Source organism: Semicossyphus pulcher, unplaced genomic scaffold (genome assembly GCF_022749685.1).
Source record: "Semicossyphus pulcher isolate SPU_LCO1_2020_fin unplaced genomic scaffold, fSemPul1.0.p SCAF_7, whole genome shotgun sequence".
Lineage (NCBI taxonomy): Eukaryota > Metazoa > Chordata > Actinopteri > Labriformes > Labridae > Semicossyphus > Semicossyphus pulcher.
This window is the reverse complement of record NW_027211748.1, coordinates 23,209,939-23,235,259: the sequence shown is the minus strand read 5'-3', so window position 1 is coordinate 23,235,259 and position 25,321 is coordinate 23,209,939. Positions and strand designations below refer to the sequence as shown.

Here is a 25,321-nt window from a genome sequence, read left to right as displayed (position 1 = left end):
GAGAGAGATAGAGAGAGAGAGAAAGGGGGAGGGAGTCAGTTCAAGCAGGGATAATTAGAGGAGTGGGTCACTGTTGGGAGATAACATCCGCGTTGAGGCAAAAGCAAAAAAAACGGGAAACGAATCAAAGCGGGAAAACAATATGAGAGGAGGGAGATAAGGGTCTAAATCGACCACCATCAGCGCTGACGTCCAGTGTTGGCAGATGCTCGCAGTTTCCTCCGGCTCTCAGCATCCAATTACAATGGACGAGCTCCGGCTGTGTGGACTCTAAAGCGCTGCCCAGCCAGGAGCGAGTGGGGGGGAAAAAAGAGGAAGCGGAGCAGAGGGAGGGAGGGAAACAATGCTCTGGCTCATCCTTCTGCAGTGATTTGAAGTGGGATTCATCTTTTTTTAATTGTTTTGTCTTCTAAGTCGCCCGTGTGAGTGAGGAGACCGCTGCCAGGATCAAGTCCACGCACGCGGGGAAACGGTAGGATGCTGTTGTGTGTGTTGGGGATGAAGAAGGGGGACAGTGTGCGCGCGGGATAGTAGCACAGAGGGTTTCAAATGTTGTTGTACGGGGATATACGATATAATTACATTTTAAAGACGACATTAATAGCGTTTGTTTACGTCTATTTAAGTATAGAACTGTCTCCAGTGCACTTTGCGAGATTATTATATGAGAGTGGAAAAAAAGACCGGAAATGTGGATTAAATCATGTTCATGAAGTTCGAGTGAAATGACTTTCTGTAATCCAAATTTCTTGGACTCAGATAATCCTGAAGGTAAAACTGCCTCAGCAAACACATCCCCTTCAATTCAACAATATGCGTTAATAATTAAACAGTTAAGCGTAAACAGACTGCATACAAAACATATATAGGTCAAAGGCTGGAATTAGTCTACCCATATTAATAGGAACAGAGTGGACAGAATATGAGAAACATGCAGAGACATCATGTAATGCAACACAAACAGCAGAGACCCCGAATGTAAGGATCACCGCTGTAGACTGTTCCCTGCAGCACAACCTCTTAATGTTATAGTGCTGATAATTAATAGTTTATAGATTTGTGTGTGTGTGTGTGTGTGTCTGCTCAGTGGCTCCATTATTACTGACACTCATGCAGTCTAATACAAAAGCAAGCCTTGACATCTACCTGTAAGAGTTCAATGTTTTTGGTGAAGAAATGTGCATTCATTGGCATGTTTAGCACTGATGTGAAAGCAAATTTGGTGCTGTGCTGAACCACATTATATCCAGAGGTTAGATAAGATAAGACGAGATAACATAAGATAGACTTATTGATCCCCCATTGGGGGAAATTCACTTGTTACAACAGCTCAAAGTAAAGGACGGGGAAAAACAAGTGATGGGTGAAAAAAAGAGGCAAGACAAAAATACACTAATAATATTTAATTCACCTTTCACTTATTGTAGATGTTTAAGTTTGTGTACAAAAAAATAAACACCTTTTAATATAATATATCTCAGTACAACACCATAACTATCTGCGACGTTGGTGCTAAAACATGTACATGATTTACCTCCTATATGCCTGAGTCAACAAAAACTGAACATTATCGCCATCGTAACAGTCGACTTTATGGCAGAGCTTGTTTTGCATTAGACTACACAAATGTACCCCAATAAAGTGGACTTTATATATGTATTATAGTTGATATTATGCAACACTACAGCATCAAACTTAATCAAATTGTCTCCAAACCAACCAAAACAGATTAGATAAGATAAGCTAAGATAATACTTTATTGATCCCAGGGGGGGAATTTGGGTGTTGCAGCATGACAAGGAGAAAATAGCAAGTTAGTACAGTAGAGAAATAAGAATAGATAAAGTAAATAAAATACGAGGTATTTACAGCTGGAGGAGTAAGTGACAAGATAAAGTGACATGCAGGATGAGATAATACTGTATGTTATGAGGTCTAAGGTTTACAATATGGTACAATATAAGGTTTAGAATAAAAGTGGCAGTATGGTATATTACAGCATGTATATAATGTAGTATGGTTTGGAATATGAAGTGAGTTCTAAGAAAGTAATATAAAAAGGTATAATTGCATTAGTATAGCAGTATGATATAACATACAGTATGTGATATCAATGATATTAATATATAATAATAATAATGATGTAATAATTTATATAACAGCAGTAAAGACCGAATTATACTATCATATAATTATAATCAATATAATTCAACACTATTAGTAAGTACAGCCTCTGTAAGCCAACATGTCATGAAAGCTAAAACACTGTAACAGCTTGGATGTTGCTTTCGTTGCAGGGCTGCTGTTTTATTCATGTGTATATGAATTTTATTTTGGCGAGGTGTTCCTAATAAACTGACAGCTTGTATTTATATCCTGTAATTCAAACTACCTGAACATGATGTTGTGTTGTAATTAAATGGACTTGCTGTTACTCCCATTAGCGCTGGTTCAAACAGCAAAGTTAAGTAAAAAATATGTTTCATTATGACAGCTCCACTGCTGCGATCCAAGACTTCAGATTGCTTTTAGTTTGTCTCTCCATGCCGCAGTACTAAAACCACAGTCCTGATCCAAGAACGCAATCTAGAGACAAACTATACCAATTTTCACTGCAGAGTCTCTGTGTATTCAAATCACATGGGGATATTCAAGTGCTACTGTTGTGATGGGAAAAATGGAGTATAATAAGTCGAGTGCTGAGCACAGCACACACCCTGTAGGATTCTGGCAGCGATATTACAGTGACACTATGGGAGATGCCAGGAGGAATAAAGTGTGATTAGATCACTACAAGCTGACTATTACGTGCTATTTGTCCCCGCAGGAAAACTGTCGTGTTTTCTCATTCTGGTTTCGAAGCATCACAGTTCCTTCCTTAATGTCAGACTTTTAATGCGTCTGTCTGGTTAATTGCTATTCTGCGCAGGAAGCTTCGGGAGCCAAACGGCGGGCCCCCGGATAGGACCTCGTTTGTTTTACTCTGAGGGCGGGTGTCTGTCTGGTGCGGACAGATTCGTACGGACAAGTTGACTGCTAACGCCTGCAGTGATATTTAATTTTTCATTGGTTACTGTCTGCTACACAATGAATGAAATCTCTCAGCTGTTATTGCATAGGCCCCACATTCTGGCCTGGGTTGCGAACGATACGGCAAAGATCAGCTGAAATAAGAAACGCATGAGGGAGGAAACTGATTACTTTCACAGTTTCATTATTTTCCCGTCTATATGCCCGACTTCACAGATAAACACAATACAGTCAGGCAGCATCCCATACTGTTGTCCATCACTTGCAGTCAGCAGATGCTGTCACCTCCATGGACCACAAAGAAACATAATTTATGAGGACTCAATGGCTCCTTCTGCAGACACTACACTGCACACCCAATATTACTGAAACGCAATATAGCGGGGATGATAAGCAATCATTTTTCAACGATTGCAAAGCATTCAATTCATTTTTTGGACACACACACGCACACACACACTTTCCTGCACACTTTTCCCGCTTCTTGAGCAATACTTGCAATTTCAACTGAACTGCCATAAAAAGAAGAAATATTTACAATTCAGATTCACCCATCTGGAACATCTGAGGAAACACAATAATGCAGCCGCTTAGAAGAAAATAGAATCGAATACAGACTCATTCATGTGAATACTTTTGTCAAAAAGGGGGGAAATATTAAAATGGAAGCGATTGTTCTGCCTTTCAATGGAGGAGGACGTGACTCGGCTTCATCCATCTTCCGACCCGTCTCATCTCGTGCATCCATCACACACTGAAACAAAGCTGCTGCGCAACTGTCACATGCGATTGCTCTGCGTGTGTGTGTGTCATTTTGCTTCCCTCATTACTACACACTCCCCCCTTGTGCTGTAAGTAACACATGAGAAGTGTTGAACAGAAATGGGGTGCAACCAGTCTGATGAAAATGAAGCAAAAGAAGTCCAAAGATCAAACCTCTCAATTCCACCCTGACATAATCCACTGACTCATAAATTCTGCAGCCTGTCAAATGAAGCTGCTGTGAGTGAAATTGCTCTGATCGATTGCATCAACCAACCTTGACAATTAGGATGCACGGTGTGTGTGTGTGTGTGTGTGTGTGCGTGCGTGCGAGACAGTCAGAGGGAGACCAGAGAAAATTGGTATTTGAAAAAGGGCGACACAAGAAACGTCGAGAAAACACAGGAGAGTTTGGTTCAGAGGGGTGATGTTGACACAGATTTTGAAGAGCAGGAAACAATAACAGATACATTTCAAAAGGTGAAACAGTCAATGAAACTGTTGCTGCCGCATTTACAACTGTAAATGCCTGAATACAAGTGAGTGACAAAGACACACACCGTGGTTGATGTCTCATTTGCTTTTGATGCTTTTTAAAGAACAGTGATACGTCCTGCTCTTATCTGCAGCACATCAGCAGCTGCATAAAGACTAAAAAAAGGAGGAAACATCTCGCCCGGCTCTGTTGGCTCTGTTCAAAGCTAATAAAATCCACCCCAAACTCCACTCTGCAGAGCCTCAACAGGTTACCTGGCAACCTCACGTAGACAACAAGACTCCAGGAAGTTGCAGAGTCCAAAAGATAACCCCCTGTAAGACCAAAACTTTACAGCATCTGAGATCACATTTAGACCCATTTAATGTACTTTAGTTTAACGTGCCTTTGTGGGAATAAAGAGGAAAGAATTATGGGGATTGTCACGTCACTTCCTGAGAGCATCCTTGCCGGTTAAAGACTGTGAAAGTGGGAGCCTGCAGCAACCACCAACCACGCGTGTCTACATACAATCATGTTGATAAACGATGATCTGAGTACTAAATAGAAGTATCAGTCTTAAGCCCAGTTCAGATCGATGATTTGCAACGCAACAAAACAGTTTTAGAATGTTGCAGAGAAAATTGCAGCGGTGTGAACTGGTTAGTTGCAGAGCGTCTGAAGCTGGAGTTGCAGCAGATTTGACTTGTTAAATCTCCAAATGCAGTTTTAGCACTCAATGATGTACCTATTTCACTTCAGCCAATCAGGAAACAGCATAAATTGGCATAGGCACTGCAGTAGCCAAAGACGGCTCCAGATCCTCTCTTTCCAAACTCTCTGTCTTCGCCGTTTATCAATCAGTGTTACAGCTAACATTGCGAGCATGTCACTGTCATCCACTTCTTTTTATAACGACAACAGAAATCCAGCTAGTTCATTCATGTAACCTCGGCCTAATTCTAACATTTTATAGTATTAACTAATGTTATAGTATTAACGCAGAAGTAGTGGGGTATGTCAGTGTGTCGTTGCTATGGAGACGGTCAGCTGTGTCTGTGTGCGTTGCGTTGCTTTGATGTGAACGGCCCAGTTGTAGAATGTTCACGATCACATGTCAGGGGATTTTTTTGGCAGTTGCATCCAGTCATGGTTGCGAATCATTGATCTGAACCGGCCTTTACACTTAAAATGAGGCCAGTTTAGCTCAGTGGTTAAGTCGCACGGCCCATATACAGAGGCTACAGTCCTGAATGTGGCGGCCCCGGGGTTCGACTCTCTCACCCTCTGCCCTTTGCCGAGTGTCATCACTCACTCTCTTCCCCTGTTACTGACACTATCCGCTGTCCTCTCACTCAATAAAGGCATAAAAGGCCAAAAAAGTAATATTAAAAAATATTTAAAATGAAGCGTTGTCGACGTTACACCAGAGCTGGCTTTTGTAACTCTTGGTGTTGTTGTCATTGCTACTGCATTGCATTCTGGGATAATTTTGTGGTAGCGTCCAGTGCTTGTATACTGTAAAATCTTCCTACTATATATTACACATTGTATTGGTTTATTGATTTGAACAGGAATAAATCTGTGTTTTAACATACTAAATAGCATGTTAGCTAGCTATTCCCTTGTTTCTGGTCTTTATGCTAAGCTAATGCTAATCGACAGCTGGTTTCATACTTGATGGAAAGACATGAGAGTGGTTTGATCTTTTCAACTATATCTAGTTTCCAAACGGTAAACAATTCTTTTGATAGTTGGCGATATCAAAGATATGATGCCATGCTGGGTATAACTTCCTGTTTATGTTTGCTGTTGTTTTGCAGTTGTCTATTCAGGGAGGTGCCCACCGTAGTGGCTAATTGGCTGGGAAGTAGTTCCGGGGGAGGGAAGAGAAAATTACTGTTAGAAAGCTACTTTTAAGCGGGAGTTCGGCATTCTGGGGAAGTGACGACGCATGTTGAGCGAGTGAGAAGCAAGAAAAGCAGTTAGGCCCAATCTCCACACTCACAGACTCACGGACGTTGAGGCGCGTTCCCGGTAAGTGTGTGAGTGCTTAGTGCTGTCCCACTGTCAGATCAGCAAGTGCGTGAGGGCTCTGATGCGGACTTTACAACGCCAAATTATGGACTTTCTGTGAGTCCGCATATCTGCTGACTTTCCTGTGGGTCTTACCCAGGGTTCATAGCGAACTTGGTGACGTATACAAACGTGATTGTCCAGCCCCCCCACTGAATGTAAACAAATGTTCGTACATTGAAGTAGTATTCAATAAAGTTTGACCAAATAATAAATGTAAACAATGCAAAGACGGTGACTGGAACCGCAAAAACAACAATTAAATATTTGCATTAATTAAAACATTAATGCCTTTCTGACTTTAGATAGTTTGTTAAATAAAGCTGATCTTTATTCTGAAATATGCAAACACTGTAAGACACACAAAAACATGCTGCAGGTCGGCTTTTGTACTTGTTAGATTTAATGGCCCATCTGGTTTCCAGGCAGCGTGTGATGTCATGATTGTGCGTCCCATTCCTCATTTTTATGCAGTTCTCAAACCCTCACAGACTCACACACTCACGCACTGCACGCCTGACGCCTTTAAAGTCAGTGAGTGTTCAGTGCTCAGGCTTTAGGGTGGAGATTGGGATTGGGCCTTAGCTAACCTGTTTGTTGTTTTTCACCTCAACCTCGGGTTAGCTGTTACATTAAATAGTGGTTTAAAGTAATTTCCTTACCCTTTTACATCAGTAATAGCCAGTGTGTGACCAAGTCATCTTTGCTCAAGTCCTAAGTAAGTCTCAAGTCATTTGGTCCAAGTCTCAAGCAAGTCTCGAGTCATTTTTCTTGGGCAAGTCAAGTCAAGTCGAGTCCTTAGTTAAGGCAAGTCAATTCGCTTTTTTTCCACCCAAGATGCAGCACTCTTACCTGTAGTTTCTGGTCTTTATAAAGAGAACAGACAAGGTGTTAGTAGCACGTCTAATAATGATATAATCGGCCAATTTATATAACCTGTTCAAAAAGTATGACAATGAATTGCATCTGTGTTATCTTGGCACAGACTCAGCCATGATGATGGTCTGCTCTGAGAATGTATTGAGTAGTAATGAGTACGACTGATGAGGCTTCGCTTTGGTGGCTTTGATGTTGCGTGTTGCCATAGCGATGAGCTTGACTGACAGCCACTCATTCAATTACGGCAATCACATACCGGGGAGCTTTCTGAGTCATCCAATCATGACTCCCAGTTTGCGCTGCATACGTACTTGATAGAGAGAAACTTGACAATAAATTGAACTTTACAACATTCCAACTTATGAACACACTCACGTCATCCGAGTCATCATGCCTCAAGTCAAGTCAAGTCTCAAGTCATTAACTTGCAAGTCCAAGTCGAGTCTCAAGTCATTTATTTTTTGTTAAGTCGCAAGTCATCAAAATAGTGACTCGAGTCAACTCGAGTCCAAGTCACTAAGTCTTAAGTCCACATCTCTGGTAATAGCTAATTAAACATCTGGGTTGCCGGGTTGTAAAAAATCATAGTGTTAAAAATGTGACCAAGATATTCATACAAGCTTAATAAGTTGTTAATGTGATTTTGGTCCAGACTGTCTGTGACCCGATCCAATCAGTCAAAGGAAATTTAATAAAACCTGGCAACCCGTAAGCTGCCCTTAATAATGTCGGATGTGAGTCAGTCTCTAGTAAATGACTTATTTAATGACTTATTAAGCATTGATAAAGCCATGAGGTACTAAATGTAAACTATTAATAAGGGGCGTCTTATTAAGAAGCTGTACCAAAAATGTACAGAAGTAACCCTCTCGAATTTATGTAGAAAAAATGATATTAGCCTAAAAATTTTTTTGCAATTTAGCTGCACTGCAGCTTAAGAGAGCAATTCACTCTCTCCAATGAGCAACAACCTGTCCCAGATTTACTTTTGTCCACTCAGTCAATCTGTTTCTTTTTTCGTCTTCTTCAGTCTCCTCTCTTCGCCCATGCCGTAGTGAAAATACTGAGATAAGACTAGTAATGGGAGGTGTTTGCCTTCAGGGCTTTCTGCCAGAAAGCTGTGCCTTAAGTTCTCCCAGGAGATTGCACCCACTCAACCCAAGTTACAAAGTGCAAAAGCGATCGTTCAGGGTGCCGAGTGGGAATAAATGAAGCACCATTTTCCTTATTACAAGTCGGTGTCCCATCAAATCAATATGAAGCTGTTTCTTTAAGGTAAAGCGGTTGAGTAATGTTGCTTTAAAGTGATAAATGTGCAGATTTTTAGAGGTTCAATAAGAGTGTTTGAGGTTTAAATATGTGGTTGTGGTTCTTTCTCTCTTATCGTTCACATCGTAACGGGCTGGCAGCAGTTTCATAAACTATTTATATATTTAGGATCCCTATAAGTAGGCGGTAACCTATTTTGTACTATATTAAGTTCCATAAGAATAAATATCTTCCTCTCTAAAATCAATATGCCATTGCATTATACTTCAGCTGTTTTAAAGTCATACATTTTCTACACAGCTTTTGCGACGTTGCCTCTGCTCAGTCATGCAGATTAAGTCCTGGATTTAAGATGAAAAGAAGAGGAACAAAAAAACAGCCACAAAGCTGAAACAGTTGAAAATCTTTTTTAAGCCTGGAGCGACGATGATGCGAGGCTACCGTCGCCCTGCTTGGACAACGAGTGCATAAAAGTAAATCTTGTGTGGAAAATGGATATTGATTATACAGTTGCCATTGTGCTTTCACTCCTCGGCCGCAAATCAAATCGGACCGCGCTGAACTCCAACACAAAACTTGCTGAACTGTAACAGACAATGAGTGTTCAATTTTCATAATCGTTCTATTTGTGGGAGCAGTAAACATGCTGCTGTTCACCGTGCATGGAGAAAGGGTGTGACTCGTACCACAGCAAGCTGTCTGCATTCCCAGTGGGAATGAGAGTATGAGCCTGTAGGTACCCCTTTAGCATCATTCCTGGGCCCTGTCCTCAGAAGTTAAGCTTTTGATGTTGCAGTGAGTTATTGTTGAAGGAAGAGCAAAGAAAAGTCAACAAATCACAGGTCTTCCAGTCAAGAAATCAGTTTTATTGTTTTAATTTCAGAGTCTAACAATAGTCAAATTTCTTACGGTATGTACGTACAATAACTCTGCATATACATGTTATGCATCAAACTTTCATATGATGTATAGTGATCTTTTTTCTTTAAAGACCAGCTCCAGTGGCACATAAAATGCTCTGCTTGAAATAATAAATTGTGTCTGATATGTTGTAACTCCAAAATACGTTTAATTACCTTGTTAAAATCCTCCCAAGGCATCTCCTCCTTCTCCTCTGCATAGGCCCCGCCCACTATGTATATTTACAACCGCCCCCTCTGTCACGAAAACAAAACACGTCTCTGCCATCGTTTAGTGGCAACTTGTTGAAACTTAGCGAGCTTGAAATGTAGTAATTAGTAGTAGTAACGTTAACGTTAGTAGTCAGTAGTGAGTTTGCAAAAATTACGATGGCGGTTACAGCTGGCTCGCGCATCGCCGAAGTGGTTGCCATAGGTTACACATAATGATATGCATAGCGTCACCCCGTCCATTAATGGGATTGGCTCCTTAGGTTTGTGACGTCTCAAACCTGCCAATCTGAAAACGTGTTGTTCAGCCTGTCCTTGGTACACTGCAGTTTAAAAGCAGACAGGCCCGGCCATGGAGATGACTGCTCATGTTGTCCCTGATATGTCTTCTAGCGCATGAAGAACACCACATGGAGATGTTTACAAGGTTAAACACTTGACTTTCACTGGAGGGGGACTTTAACATAACAATAGGTAGTTTTTATGCATGAACAAAAACCAAACTTGGTCCGTTTTTCAACCTTCATCATGTGCTAATGATTGTTGCACGTCCAAAAGACACATTTGTCCTCAAGTTTTATTTTGAAAATCTAACCTCATTATACTTGTTTATTAAACTGACAGTCTCAGATCTCAGGTTCGTTCTCTTTGGCAGCCTCTATGGTGAGAAACCGTGATTGTGGGAGCACACTTCCCAGATATCCAGACAGTGTTGCATGTGTGACGTCCACAGTTGGCTCCGGTTGTAACTCTTGATTTTCCTCGCTGACGGTCGCTTTCCTTTTCAGACTGTTTGCTTCATCTGAGCGTCAAATTTGTTTCTTTTTCTTTGGATTTTCACTTATTTTTGAAGTTGTATCTGTAGTCATCCATCTTTTCTTTGTTTGTTCAGCCATAGTAGATTACTGTTTAGTAAGTCGCCACAGACACCCAGTCTGTAATACTGCAAATGCAAAGGCTTTCATTAGTGGGCCGTAGGCTCAATCACCATTGTGTTACCTCATTGGACGATAGATAGTGACATAACAGACATTTATTTACAAGAAAATCTCTGAGATGATCACTTTACTTTATTCTCTTTATTTTTTAGATTTATTTCTTTGGACTTTTATGCCTTTGTTTTAGAGAGAGGACAGTGGATAGTGATGCAAACAGGGGAAGAGAAAGTGGGGATGACGTGGCAAAGGGCCCAGGGTGGGAGTCGAGTCCGGGGTCGCTGAATCAAGGACTGTAGCTCTGTATATGGGGCGCGTGGTTTAACTGCTGAGCTAAACTGCTTTATTTTTAAACGTTGAACATTTATTATTGCTTACTTGACTGTGGAGCCCTCTATGTGTCAGACCGATGTTAGAGTGGTACCTACCTTGTCATATTTTGAAGCTTAGGGCCACTGACCAGCCTGTTGTATTAGACGAGTTAGGAGCGAGAATCTGTTGACCGCAGCTGAAGCCTGTACAGCATTACATAAAAAATCTGAGTTTCTGGGTCGCTTTGAGCCTGCGTGCAGTTTATATCAATAGCCTTTGAGCTTTTCTGCCAGCCAGCTTACATTACCAACAACAGTCGGTACATGGCAGACAGACCTGTCACTGCAGTTTATCATGTGAACTCTTAAAAAGCAAAGATTTACAGAGTTTGTCTGAGCACAGAGAGACGGAGTGAGGGTTTTAGACTAAATGCTCCCCTGGGAGAAGAAGCAGAGTGCTGCTGCTGCTGCTGCACAGAGGGCGATTCTGCCTGAGGTAGCCTGGCAGCAAACTACACACACACACATTAACACACAGACACACAATGCAGGCACACACACACACACAACATGCTCTCATTTACTTTGTTTCTCTTCAACACAGACATTTATAAATGTCTCCCCGCTTCTTCCCCACATCTGCTTTTATGGTGGAAATCAATGGCTGCGGAGCCCAGCTGGACAAAGTAGTGTTGGAAAATAAAGGAATCGATGCAGGCTTATTAACTGAGCCGAGCTTCCTTTAACGCTGACACAAAAATATGTGTGAGTGTGTGTGAGAGCGCGTATGTGGCTGCCAGTTTGTGTCCGACTTGTGTCTGTGAATGATGATGGCTGCTGCTGGATGTAGGCAGGATGTGCGAGTGCATAAGCTCGGTGTGTCCTCCCCTGCGTGTGTCTGTCAGTAACGGTGTGTGTCCCTGGATGTCGGTGGCTAGCGTTTGTGTACAAGTGCTACTTTGTACGCGTGCTCTGCATGTTCATGAGCTGCGCGTGTGTGCGTGTCTTTGTGTGCATGCTTGAGACTATCGCTCAAAGTCAGTGTGCTTCTCTTGGGTTAGAGCCACAGTGTTCTCCCTCTGCCTTGGCCTCAGTCTATTTGTGGACAAAAGGATGCTCTGAGACAAATGATTTAGCACCTGTCAGTCAGCGCAGAGGGCGAGAGATGAGAACAGAAAGAGGTCAAAGATGGAGGGAGGAAAGGGAAAATGATGGCGGCTTTCACACTAAAGAGGAGGAAAAAGTTCAAGCCAGAGTTGAACCAAAAGAGAATTTACGATCAAGCTTTGGGTCATCACATCGCTCAAGTTCCCGTGAGCAATTTTCCTCGGGAAACTGACAGCTTCTATTTCCGTGAAGTTGTTTGCCAAACACTGGCTCACACGAACTGTGCCTGGCCTTCGGGCGCAGACCTTCCCTCACAGAAAGAGTTACCATAACAACAGATGAGGCCGACCTGCACCGGTGGCAGCACGGGGATGTGAACTTTGCTTCTGCCTCCAGCATTCTGGCTGTGTGCTGCACCTTTCGACAAATCAACACCTACCCGCCTCTGAAAAAAAAAAAAAAAAAAAAAAGAAGAGAATCACAGCAGCAGTATGCCGTGAATTTTCTGTGCTGCGAGTGTTTGTCCAGGCAAGCTGTGATTGTTCAGCAGGAGGATGATTTGTTTGGGGCGTGAAAACAAAGCGCTATGTCAAGAATAAAGAGGCAATTGTAATTTCAGAAATGCCCAGACAAACAACTCCCAGCTGCTGCGGAGTCCAGTGCAAAATAATGTTTGCAGAGCCGCAGCGTGCGGCGTGCGGATGCATGTTAGGAGAGAGACGCCGATACTGAATGTTGAACAGGCTTTGTGTGATGTGCACTTTATTAGTTTCCTTTGCCATTTGTTGACTGACACATGCCCCGGCAGGTCTCTCCAGCCACTCTCCTTCAACACTCTGTCTGTGCACACAACATTAAGCTCTAATCAGCCTGTTTACACATTCATACACAGTCGATACAGATTCAGAGCTGACCTTGTTTTTTTAATGCCAAACAAAGCAGCCCTGCTCGATGAAACCGTCGACAGTACAGAGAGCGGCTTAGCTAACGAGCATCTGATTGTGCAGATTACGCCTGTTCCGCCGAGGATTACTGAGACTGAAATGAACAAATTGACCTCTTACTACTGAAATCCCACATCAGCATGACAAAAGATGAGAGCGAGGGTAAACTGAATGTGAAACAGCAGAGCGCGTACTGTAAGACAACTCGCATGCGGCAGCATTATTTAAAGAAACCTCTCCCTGAATGTTGTTTTATTTCCGTCGTCGTCGCTTCTCTGCGTGCAAACTGTTACAACTCCGCGGGTTCTTCCTCGTCTACACATCTCATTAAGCCCTGTTCTAACGCCGAGCGCGCGGCGCGATTTGCCGCTCAGGCTTTTTTTAAAGACAAAGTAACGCTGAAATGAGCAGCGAGATGCATCAGCTATTTTCTCTACCTAGCAGGGTGTCATTTGCCTTGATGTGCGTCTCACATTCACACAACAAATATGAGAGCGTGTGCATCCCGCTCTGTGTGTGTATTCTTAGCAGAGGCCGGGGCGAGCACCTCCTCTCCGGTTCCCTTCTGACACTTTTCAAGCAAGTCAAAGCTATTTAAAAGTCATCTCACTGTGGGAAGCAACAAAAGCTCAATGAAAGACCAAGGCCTTATTCAAAATTCAATTTTTGTGCTTTCTCTCTCCGACAATAGAAACACATAATTTCTCTCCACGCTTGTTTGGTGCGCTCTACAGAGGAAATGGCATGCTTTGTTAATAGGCGTCTCTGTTTTTGCTGGGAGAAGACGATTGAGCAGCTTATGTAGGTCACATTGTATTAATCTGGCCGGCTATCCTCTGTAATGTGCTCTAAATCAAACATGCCATATTAAAACTCCAGTTCATTGCTGATTTGCTTCATAATGCGCCGTGTCTGAACTGAGAGCGACTTCCGAGCCTCTGAAATAGTGATCCTAGAGCTTTCGCAATCCCAGCTTTAAATTACTGCTCGGTACAAATGACAAACGCTTGATATCAATCTGACTGAGCGGTTCAAACACCCTGCACGCTGCATATTTATCAGTCACAGTTTATTTCAGGCACAGGACATCACTTTCATCACTTAGCTCTAATGAGATCTCGGTGCATTCTAGTAATTAATAACTAGATGATTCAAAATCAGTCAGAGTGAGATGTAAATGCTCACAATTATCTCTCCGGGTGATCCTGCAATCTTAAGCAAACTGGAAATTTCGCAAGACAGACAAGCTTAATGGGATACGCGGGCCACGGCCGGGGTGCACATGAATGTTTTATAACAATATGAGACTTTGGATTGGATCAATGCGATGTCTGCTTCTCTGCTGGATGAAGACTCGGGCGGCTCAGCGGAGCACAATAAATCTACCTGCTGTCAGCGGAGCAGAATGACGGGCTCAGTGTGACATTTCAACATGTATTATATCTCCAGGCCTGCAGTATCTCCATGCGATCTGCTGCTGATGAACTGTTGTGAACACTGCTCGGCTACACGATATTGGACAGCGGGTCTAAGGCCGTTTTGATGTGAACAGTCGAGCGGAACAATAAATCCCTTCCAGGCTGTATAGGAATAAAAAAGGGCATGGGTGAGTTGCTCGGTGATGGGTTTATATCAAAGACAGATATTGCTGTAAGGTGCGGCAAGCGGCCAATACTGATCTGTTTCCTGATCAGACGATCGGCGCCGGCAGCCTCTCGAGATTTGCATCGAGGAGGTAAATATGGTCTCTCGCATTATAAGGGCCGAACGCAGCGTCTGTCTCACAATTTGCACACGTGTGTTTCTTAGACAAAGCGAGAGACTGAAATAGCGGCGGAGAGTGAGTGTGTTTGCGCATACATTAAAAAGACAAGAGAGAGGTCCTTGAGGCAACCTGCACATCTTTTATCACATCTTTAATTAATTGAAGCCCGTTACAGAAGCTGTTGCAATTTCACTGAATAGACGCGGCTGAATGGAAAACAGGCGTGGATGAGAAGATAGTTTTATGTGGCTGTGCTTTTTTATCAGTCCTCCCTTGTCATTTCACAGTCATCTGGTTATACAACATATCTGCACTGTTTGCTGCGAGCATGAAATTCATTACCGCCAATGGAAAACATTTGTTGATTGATAGACAGAGCTGGCAAAAGTACACGTCTTGGCTCAAGAAGAAGTACAGATACTTATACACAGCAAGACAACATGAAGTTTAAAGACCAGCTCCAGGTTCCCAACCCCCTCAGGTGGGCCCCAAAGATCGCTGGGGGTGCGTGAGGCTTTGTCTGCACTGAGATTGTCAAGATCAGATTTGCACATGTTAAATAAAATCATTAAAAAAGCACTTACTTGATAATCAAAAGTCCTTTCAACTATTATAAAAACATTTTTTTTCGGTCCTCATTCAGATATAGTAGCTATGTTGTAAGCCACACCTCTACAAACTATTGGCTGATTGGTGTTCATTTTGGGGTACGTGTGTGGGGGCTAGGGGGGGCTCAGCCTTTCTTAGACACAAGCTGGGGGGGTTTCAAGGAAGAAAGGTTGAGAACCGCTGATTTAAGACATGCAAAATACATAGTAAATATCCTCCCAAGGCGTCTCCTCCTTCTCCCTCATTAAAAATTCCACAAAACACGTCTCTGCCATCGTTTAGTGGGAACTTGCTGAAACTTAGCTAGCTTGAAACTTAGTGATTAGAAGTAGTAACGTTACCGTTAGTATTCAGTAGTGAGCGTAGTTGCTAACAGTTTTCCAATTAAAGTAGCTAGCAGTAGCTCCAAAAGTTGCTAGAAGTCGCCAGATGACGTCATACGCCAATTTGCATATCGATGATGTCATCACATGCTCATTTGCATAATGCTCAGTGTTTGTGAGCACATGCTGCCCGCTGCCCTAGGACAGCCCCACCCAACCCCCGACTGCCTGCACAGTGCTGCTGCGCACGGGACAAGAGAGCAGAGAGAGAGCAACTCAGAGCTGTTGGCAGAGGAGCTGTGAATTGCGATTACTCTGAGCAGCGTACATGGGAAGGAATTTCAATATAATACATTTCACTAGTCTGAAAATGTTGCTAAATTTAAATTTAAAATAAATAAGTCACCACAAGAGTCTAACAAGTCTAAATCGAAGGAGAAAGCTGTTAAGTTGGCAACAATGGTATTGAGTTTGCAAAAATGATGATGACAGTTACAGATGGCTCGCGCACCGCCAAAGTGGTTGCCATAGGTTACACATAACGATATGCATAGCGTCACCTCGTCCATTAACAGGATTGGCTCCTTAGGTTTGTGACGTCTCAAACCTGACAATCTGAAAACGTGTTGTTCAGCCTGTCCTTGGTACACTGCAGTTTAAAAGCAGACAGGCCCAGCCATGGAGATGACTGCTCATGTTGTCACTGATATGTCTTGTAGCACATGAAGAACACCAAATGGAGATGTTTACAAGGTTAAACACTTGATTTTCACTGGCGGGGGGCTTTAAGCAACAGGACAAAGGATGTAAAAGCCTAAAAACAAGGCAGAGAGGAAACAGGATAAACGGTAAAAGGAATAAAAAGCAATTGACAAAAGAAAGTAAATACATCAGGAAGAACTAACACAAATACAAACATAAACATCACATTACACACAACATCACATAAAGCAAGTCTATAAAAGTGAGTTTTAAGAAGTGATTCTGCGAGCCTTATCTCCCTATCTCCTCCTCCTTTCTTGTCGTTCCAAAGCCGAGGGTCCCTGATGGCTTTGGAACGACCAGAAGGCCCCCACCTGAGGATCTAAGGCTGCGGGCTGGCTTGTAAGGTGTCAACAATTCTGCCATGTAGCTTGGAGTCAGACCCACACAGGCTTTAAAAGTGATCAGTAAAATCTTAAAATCAACTCTAAAAGTAACGGGAAGCCAGTGAAGGGAAGCCAGGATTGGGGTGATGTGATGTCGTCTGTTACAACCAGTAAGAAGCCGAGCTGCTGCATTCTGCTCTAGTTGGAGGTGAGAGAGGGATTTTTGGTTATTACCGGAAAGGAGGGAGGTACAGTAATCTCGCCTGGAGAAGATGAGTGCACGAATGACTTTTTCAAGGTCTGATTGAGAGAGTTTTGTACTGGAAACTGGTTCAAACTGGTGACTGAACTTCTCATCATATTTGGTATACATTTAAATCCCCCTCCAGTGAAAGTCAAGTGTTTAACCTTGTGAACATCTCCATGTGGTGTTTCTCATGTGCTACAAGACATATCAGGGACAACATAAGCCATCATCTCCATGGCTGGGCCTGTCTGCTTGTGTACCAAGGACAGGCTGAACAACACGTTTTCAGACAAACCTAAGGAGCCAATCCTGTTAATGGACGGGGTGACACTATGCATATCATTATGTGTAACCTATGGCAACCACATTGGTGATGCACAAGCCAGCTGTAACCGTCATTGTAATTTTTGCCAACTCACTACTGACTCCTAACGTTAACGTTACTACCACTAATTACTACATTTCAAGCTAGCTAAGTTTCAACAAGTTGCCACTAAACGACGGCAGAGACGTGTTTTGTAATCCTGACGGAGGGGGCGGTTGTACATTTGCATAGTGGGCGGGGCCTATGCAGATTCTGGAATGAGGGAGAAGGAGGAGATGCCTTGGGAGGAATTTTACTAGGTAATTAAACATATTTTGCAGAAAAAACACATCAGACACAATTTATTATTTCAAGCAGAGCATTTTGTATGTCTTAAAACATGACTGGAGCTGCTCTTTAACCTTAAATAACTCTAACGTCAAATATAGTAAAAAAAACAATACGCTGACAAAGACATTGCTGTTGTATGGCGCGGCTGTGGTTCAGTGGTAGATTTGGTCGTTTTTCGATCGGAAGGTTGGTGGTTCGATCCCCGGTGTGTGATTGTGACTGAAAGTCGGGCACTTTACGGAGCAGCCTCTGCCATCAGTGTATGAATGTGTCGGTGAATGTAGTGTAAAAGCAGCTTTGAGTGGTCGCAAGACTAGAAAAGCACTTTATAAGTACGGTTCATTTATGTGTACATCTGTTAGGGAATAGGGAATGTTGTCCTACTCTGAATCTTCTCCGAGGAGCTGTTATGTTGGCTGTTTAACTTTCATCTATGTAGCTACAAGTTCTCCCCGTTGGTCAGCAACATCATGGCCCAGTTTTTCTCTCTTTTATGTTGCATTTATATACATTTTTAAGTCATTTACATAATATTTTGTCTGTGCACTGATGGATATGCGAAGGAATTACTGTCCCATACAGGCTGAAATCTTAAAATCTAAAATGCATGAAAGCTTAAGTTACAGGTCTGTTTTTAAAATGTAATGTATTAAATTATGTAAAGTACAGAAACCTGTAATCTCTACTTCAGCACAGTTACAAATATACTCTCTTACTTCCCACCTCTGGAGAAAGATGCTTACTTTCCTCACTTCCTTTATCTCCTCTCTCCAGGTTTTGCGCCAGAGGGTCCACTGTAAAACCATCATGGTCCGCCTGTGGTCCTCCAGACTCGTCCTAATCATCCTGGCCTGCATCCCTCGGCCAACTCTGGGCTGCCCCTCCGGCTGTCGCTGCTACAGCCTCACGGTGGAGTGTGGATCTCTTGGGATCAAAGAAATCCCACAGGGTGTCCCATCAGCCACAGAGGTCAGTTGGCCAATCGAAAAAATAAGTTAGGGCACTAGCTGCCAGTGCATTACAGCTGACCTTCCCATCCAACATCAGTACTTTCGTATCATTTGACTCCCTCTCTGATCCATTCTTATTACCCTGAAATGATTGCGGTTAATCAATTCACCATGGCCCTCTTTGATGTAAGCCTGAGGGAGGGGCTGCACTGTTGGCTGTGTAATTATTCATTCTCGCTCAAAAAGTGACTCTCGCACACCCTCTGATCATCTGTCGAGGAGATGTTTAACATTACACCGTCTTTTCCTCTCGGGTTCAGGCCCCCCAACATTACCGCAGCTCATGAATATTAATGAAAGGCTTGTCCCGGATAAATTGTTCCATTAACCTCAATCAGCAGGTCTATCTCGTCGATCATACTTTACCTCATGGCCCATGTTTTCTTCTTTGAAAACATCACCAGTGAATGCATATTAGCAATCAAGCAAAAAGCCATGCATTATGGATCAAACACTTGCTCTGGTGTAGCTGCAATCACTCAAACATTTGTTGTTTGAAGATGTTTGCTGATAAGGTCTGTGATTTCTGCTGCATTTGGCAACAGAACTTAACCACACACTGGGAAAAATACTGCACAACCCACACTTAGAGTCAAAGTTATAATTATAATGATCCTCAACTAGCACATTCCACATTGTTTGAACTCTTACATTAACACACTGTATGTCCAAAGCTCTGCACAGCCCAGTGAGTGCAGATAGCTCTGGAGTTGGCCTAATTGTTAATGTGATCTCTCCTCATGGTTGGTTGGTACTTTTTCCATCCAGAGAAAACAGTAGTGTTAAAGTCAAGACCACCTAAACTAAGACCAAGACTATAAAGGACTGAGAGTAAAGACCAAAGTCAAAGCAGGGTGAGCCAAGTCAAGACCACATCAGTGCAAGTCACAAACTGCATGACACCCTTGCAATTAAAGTGGTAATCTCAAAGATCTCAGTTTCGTTCTCTTTGGCGGCACCTATGGTGATAAACGTTAATTGCAGCAGCACACTTTCCAGATATCTAGACAGTGTTGCATGTGTGACGTCCAGGGCTGGCTCCGGTTGTAACTCTTGATTTTCCTGGCTGACGGTTGCTTTCCTTTTTAGACTGTTTGCTTCATCTGAGCGTCGAGTTTGTTTCTTTTTTTTTGGATTTTCACTTATTTTTGAAGTTGTATCTGTAGTCATCGATCTTTTCTCTGTTTGTTCAGCCATACTAGATCACCATTTACTCGCAACACTTGCAGAGACCAGAAAGCAGCCGCTTAGCTCCGCCTACCCTCTCTGGCAGACCAACCACTGCTTGGTGATGGAAAACGCGTCACTAACTGGGCGCCGCTTGGGATTTCTTCTTTGAAAGTCGCACCAGACACCCAGTCTGTAATACTGAGAAAGGAAAGGCTTTCATCAGTGGGCTATAGGCTCAGTCACCATTGTGTTACCTCATTCTGCAATAGATAGTGACTTAACAGACATTTATTCACAAGAAAATATTCAAGATTATTACTTTACAGTCTCTTCTGTCCAAGACCGAGACGAGTTTGAGACCTTCGAAAAGTGCTCTTAAGAGTAAGATAGCTCTCGAGTACTACAACAGTAGAGAATAAAACAGCTTCAGGCCACACTTACAAAACACCACTTCAAACATCACATCCCTTCCTCTGTGTCTCAATCAATTTCAGATCACTCTACTAATTTAATTTGCCTTGTCTCCCCCAAAGACCATCTTCCTCCAGGACAACGCCATAGTGCAGATCCGTCTTCAGGACCTGACTCGGCTGGGAAGCCTCCATTACCTCTACCTTCAGAATAATAGCATCTCAGCTCTGGAGCCTGGCGCATTCCTCAGCCAGGGGCAGCTGCTGGAGCTTGCCCTCAATGGTAACCTCATTCACCTGGTCACTGCAGATATGTTTCGGGGTCTGGAGCACCTCCGGATCCTGTACCTCGCCGGGAATCAGATCACCAGAGTGCAGGACTTCACCTTCAGGGGACTGCAGGTTAGTGAGCTTCGAGGAAGGAGTGAATGTTTGGATGGATGGACAGCAATGTTTAATGTGTATTTTGTTTCAAGCGTTCCAAAAACCTTAACTCTAATCCTTTTTATGTAAAGTGAAAAAAGCTTAGCAGTCAGCAGAGCTAAAGCTCTTTAATATGGAATGCCTCTTTATGGATTATATAAATGACGTGTGAAACTGTAAATCCAATTCATGGCAACATGTCTGACTAATCCCTGCCATACAGTGATACAGTACAGACTGCTGGACAGGTGGAATTTAGTCATCTCGTCTTTACATTTGACATTTCTTTCCTTCCCCTTTATCTTGCATGTTTCACATTTTCCTTCTGCTTCATGTCGTTCTGCTGTCTGCAGCGTCTGCAGGAACTCCACCTGCAGGAAAACAGCATAGAGCTGCTGGCAGAGAAAGCTCTTTCTGGTTTATCATCACTGGCCCTGTTGGACCTCAGCAGAAATCACCTCCGCACACTGGGAGCCTCATCCCTCAAACCGCTCGTCAGCCTGCAGGTGCTCCGTGTCACAGGTAGGCCAAGCGAGGACAGAGGAACAGAAACATATTACGTCTCACTGTTAAATGACAACACAGACGCCATCCTGAGAGATTGAATTGAAGCCAAAGTGCCTTAAAAAATGCTTCCATACAACAATGTTGGAGAACTGTGACTCAAGAATGCATTGAAACAGCCACATCCAAGAGACTCATGTCAATAAAAATTAAGTGCCCTGAAACATATTTTGCTTATCAAAGGGTTTCAGAAAACCAGAAACCTTTCATGAGAACTAAACCCCTCAAAGACACAATTATGAGGAATAAATTGAAGACACAGCCTCTACAAAAGGACTTTGAGTCCTGCAATAGGTGCCAAAAGAGCTGAAATAAAGTTTAAATTATCCTAAGAACAGCAAAACTATTTACCAAACAAAATCCCTTCCAGGTCCATTAAATACCTCTTCTTTCGCTTTCAATAAGATCATATAAATGCAGTAGAAGTTGAAGTTTGGCTTAAAAGTTGGGGCACAAAATTCATTCTTGAAGACAGCTGTTGACAAAGCATCCACTTAACCATTGTTCTCATGTCTGCTTCCTTTCCTGACCTCCAGAGAACCCCTGGCGCTGTGACTGTGCTCTTGGCTGGCTGAGAACCTGGATCAGAGAGGACGGACAGCGTCTGTTGAGCTCTGCTGAACAGCGTCGGCTGATGTGCTCTGAACCGCCTCGCCTCTCCCATCTCAGCCTCGTGGAGGTCGCTCCCAACAGCCTAGTTTGCATCCCCCCCGTGGTGCAGCTCGAGCCCAGCCACCTGACTGTGCGACTAGGGGAGAGCCTCAGAGTGTCCTGCCAAGCCTCGGGGTACCCTCAGCCTCAGGTTACCTGGAAGAAAGCCTCCCATGGCAAGCCCCAGTTATCACCTCGAGGACTGGTTCAAGAACTGGGACCCAATGGTGAAATCTTCCGGCCTGGGCCTGGAGGAGTGGTGACAGCTCTGCCTAGCAGTGGAGGGATGAAGGTCAGAGGTGTTGGGGGAATCCAGGGGCCTGTACGTGGGACTGAGGAAGGTGGTGAGAGGGACAGTTTTGATCCGGACATGGGAAGCGGTATGCTGTTCCTCAGCAATGTAACTGTAGCGCATGCAGGGCGCTACGAGTGTGAAGCCTGGAACCCTGGAGGCATAGCTAAAGTTACCTTCCATCTGGCTGTCAACATGTCCTCGTCTTCTTATTCATCCCAGTTCTGGCCTCGTTTGAATACGCACTCCTTTGTTTCCTCTTCATCTAACTCCTTCTATCAGCCAGAGGTTCTGGATGTAAGCCAGGAGCCTCTCTATGAACAGGACAGCATGGACTTCAATGCTCTTGGTCCTGCTACACAGACAGCCATTGCTGTTGGCATCTCCTTGCTGGCACTCACTGCCGTTCTCCTCTTGATCATGATCTACACTCGCCACCAGCAATTCCGTAAAGAAGAAGGCGGCTCCTTCTGTACCAGCAAGGAAGAGAGCATCCTCTACGTGAACGACTACTCTGATGGTCCCACCACGTTTGCGCAGCTAGAGGAGTACCGCGATGATCATGGCCATGAGATGTACGTACTCAACAGAACCAAGCCTGTCGTGGGCTCCGCGTCATCTAGGTGTCCCATGATGACCGGGTTCATCCAGCAGAATGGTATGAAGGAGGCTCTCCTGGACCATGAAATGGTGCACACACTGACCAGATCAGGGGGGTTGGGGCTTCGCAGAAACCCAGCAGACGGAGGAGAGGGACCCCTGACAACAGACCCAGAGGAGCTCTTTCTCAGTCAGAGCCTCCTCTTCGGATCACAGGTTGCCTACGAGATCCACTGCTAATTTCTGACATCTAAACATATGATTATGGACTTAATTAAAGACATAAAAGGAAATCACCTTGGTGCAATGATTTGAAGCTTCATATCATTATGCTGTCTTCAGAAAAGGGGGGAGCATCAGTTAGTGGTTGCTAGGGGAAACCTTGATCATGGTCTCAGAGATCCTCATCTGATTGATTGTATGACATTAAGATGGATCAGAGGGATGAACACTGATAATTAAAAGGGGAAAACAACTGAATCATACTTTTCTGTCTCCAAGTCAACCCTTTAAAGATAAATATAAGTGGCTAACATTATGAGAAACGGTTAGGCTGAAACTGTGCAGCACATAGAGGCAACTAACAGTATGGATTAAGCAGTGATTCATATTTTGTACCTATTCATTTTTTTTAAGTTTGTTTTGTGTGTTCTGTCAGTGTTTGGTGCAAATATAATGGAGCTCTATTTCACTGTGAAGTACAGATGTTTTGTGGACCCTGTTGCAGACCCCATTAGACTTAGAACGGATCCTCTCACTGAAATTGCATTGTCATTACCCTTATGTGTGAGTGGGCGCATGTAGGAGGATTTAATTAAAGAGGTTCATTTTGAATGCAGCTACAAGTCTTTTCTTTTTTTAACATTTCTACCATTTATTGTAATCCTTGATGTTAACTTGTCATGTTTTTCTACTTATTTGTTGCAACACCAGAACAAGGGATTAATATTTCTGTTGTCTGAAATTGAATCTTTGGTGGCAGTAATTCCATTAACATCAGTCTGTAACACTTCTAATGTGAATATTGTACATTTTGTCTTCGGTTTCTACATAATAAAATGTATTTTAAAAGATTCAATGATTGTTTTCTTACAAGGGCTACTTCTCACTTTAATGCAGCTGTTCTGCTATGTGAAACTATAATGTTAAAGCGCACCAATTTCGCTCTCTTCCTATTCTTTCTTTAAGCCCATGAGATCTTAAAGGTTAGAGTGAAAGATGTGTAGACTGTGTAGGTCAGTCTGAGAGGTCCATGGTTCATAAACTTTTTATTCTTCCTGTGCTCTAAGCTTATTGTTTAACACATTGTATGTGTGGTGATGAGGTGAGACAATGGCGACTGAGCCTATGGCCCACTGATGAAAGCCTTTGCATTTGCTGTTTTATGGACTGGGTGTCTGAGGCAACATTGGAAGGGGCGCCCAGTTAGTGACGCGTTTTCCATCAGCCAGCAGTGGTTGGTCTGCCAGAGAGGGTAGGCGGAGCTAAGTGCCTGCTTTTCCGGTCTCACGCAACTGAGATTTTCGAGATTATATCTTTAATATGTACATACACAATAATGTTAATATGACAATTGCCAGCTTGGGGGCAGGGACTCTGTTTTCTTGAAGTCCCGGTGAGGTCTCAGGCAGCAACCCTTTAGCCGGAGACGCTCATTGTAGAAGTGCTGAGTAAATACTCAGAACTCTTACATATATTTTTTAAGCGAATAAGAAACAATGTGTTAATCAAAAAGATTAATTGAGATGGTTAGAGTATTTTTGAAAGCCACGCTAGTTTCCCCCTGCCTCCCATACTTATGCTAAGCTAGGCTAATGACCGAGGACTGTATTTGAAAGTTCATGTAGGTTCATGATGGCAGCCATTGGTGTATGGACTGCATTATTAAAAGCCTCTAGTTCAGCATAATAGTAGGCATTCTGACTCCGAAAACTAAGATGGTGAATTCATTTGGACAATAGGTTAGCGCTGGCAAGGAGCATTGGGTTGATAACAGCTAAGTCCTCAAAGTTATAAAGTTCAACAGTCCTTGCTCAAGGCAAATTCATTAGCTGACTAATTAGCTAGCTGACGACAGTGTTTCCCGCAGAATGAGATTCTATTTATGCTGGTAGCTGATCTAAATTGTTTGTTCATTATAATTAAAAATACAGAGCTTCTGGAACTAGCAAACTCACAACTTGCTAGCACAGCAGTGTGAATAAAATGAACAGGATTACTTCAAAGACTTGGTCTCCTAATCACTGCAGCTGGCCTTCTTTTCTGAAGGAAAATAAACAACAACAACCCTGACTACCATGCACAAGCCGCCACAAATAGATAAACATATGAAAAAAAGTGGAATGAGCTAACAAGCCAGGTATGGTCAGCGAAAACACTGATACCTGCTAATTAGTGCTAACATATTTTTAAATGGAGCGACGCCTGCGAGTTAGTTGAGGCATGCAACTCAGGCTGCACTGATTTCACACTGGACATGCGTCAATCTCCACAATCATCTGACAAACACTTCCTCCCAATTGGGCGGTCTATTTAGGCTGCAAGATTTCCGGTCCAGTTTAAGATATTATCTCATCACTCCACTTTTGTGTCACTC

The 25,321-nt window shown here is 43.1% G+C and overlaps 1 protein-coding gene across 1 annotated transcript; it reads left to right on the top strand.

Annotated features, from left to right (window-relative positions):
• On the top strand, window positions 1-23,766 carry lrrc24 (leucine rich repeat containing 24). The gene is made up of 5 exons (XM_069685026.1): window positions 1-472; window positions 18,380-18,574; window positions 20,319-20,597; window positions 20,972-21,140; window positions 21,719-23,766. Exons 2-5 carry the CDS (start codon window positions 18,413-18,415, stop codon window positions 22,963-22,965), a joined length of 1,857 nt encoding a protein of 618 aa, XP_069541127.1. The 5' UTR covers window positions 1-472; window positions 18,380-18,412; the 3' UTR covers window positions 22,966-23,766.
• Window positions 23,767-25,321: the final 1,555 nt, after the last annotated feature.

What these genes read in the sequence shown, in the direction of transcription:
- lrrc24 (XM_069685026.1), top strand. Translation starts at nt 18,413, where the DNA reads ATGGTCCGCCTGTGGTCCTCCAGACTCGTCCTAATCATCCTGGCCTGC. An exon ending in TCACCTTCAGGGGACTGCAG is followed by an intron (nt 20,598 to 20,971) that starts GTTAGTGAGCTT and finishes TGCTGTCTGCAG; the next exon opens with CGTCTGCAGGAACTCCACCT. An exon ending in GCAGGTGCTCCGTGTCACAG is followed by an intron (nt 21,141 to 21,718) that starts GTAGGCCAAGCG and finishes CCTGACCTCCAG; the next exon opens with AGAACCCCTGGCGCTGTGAC.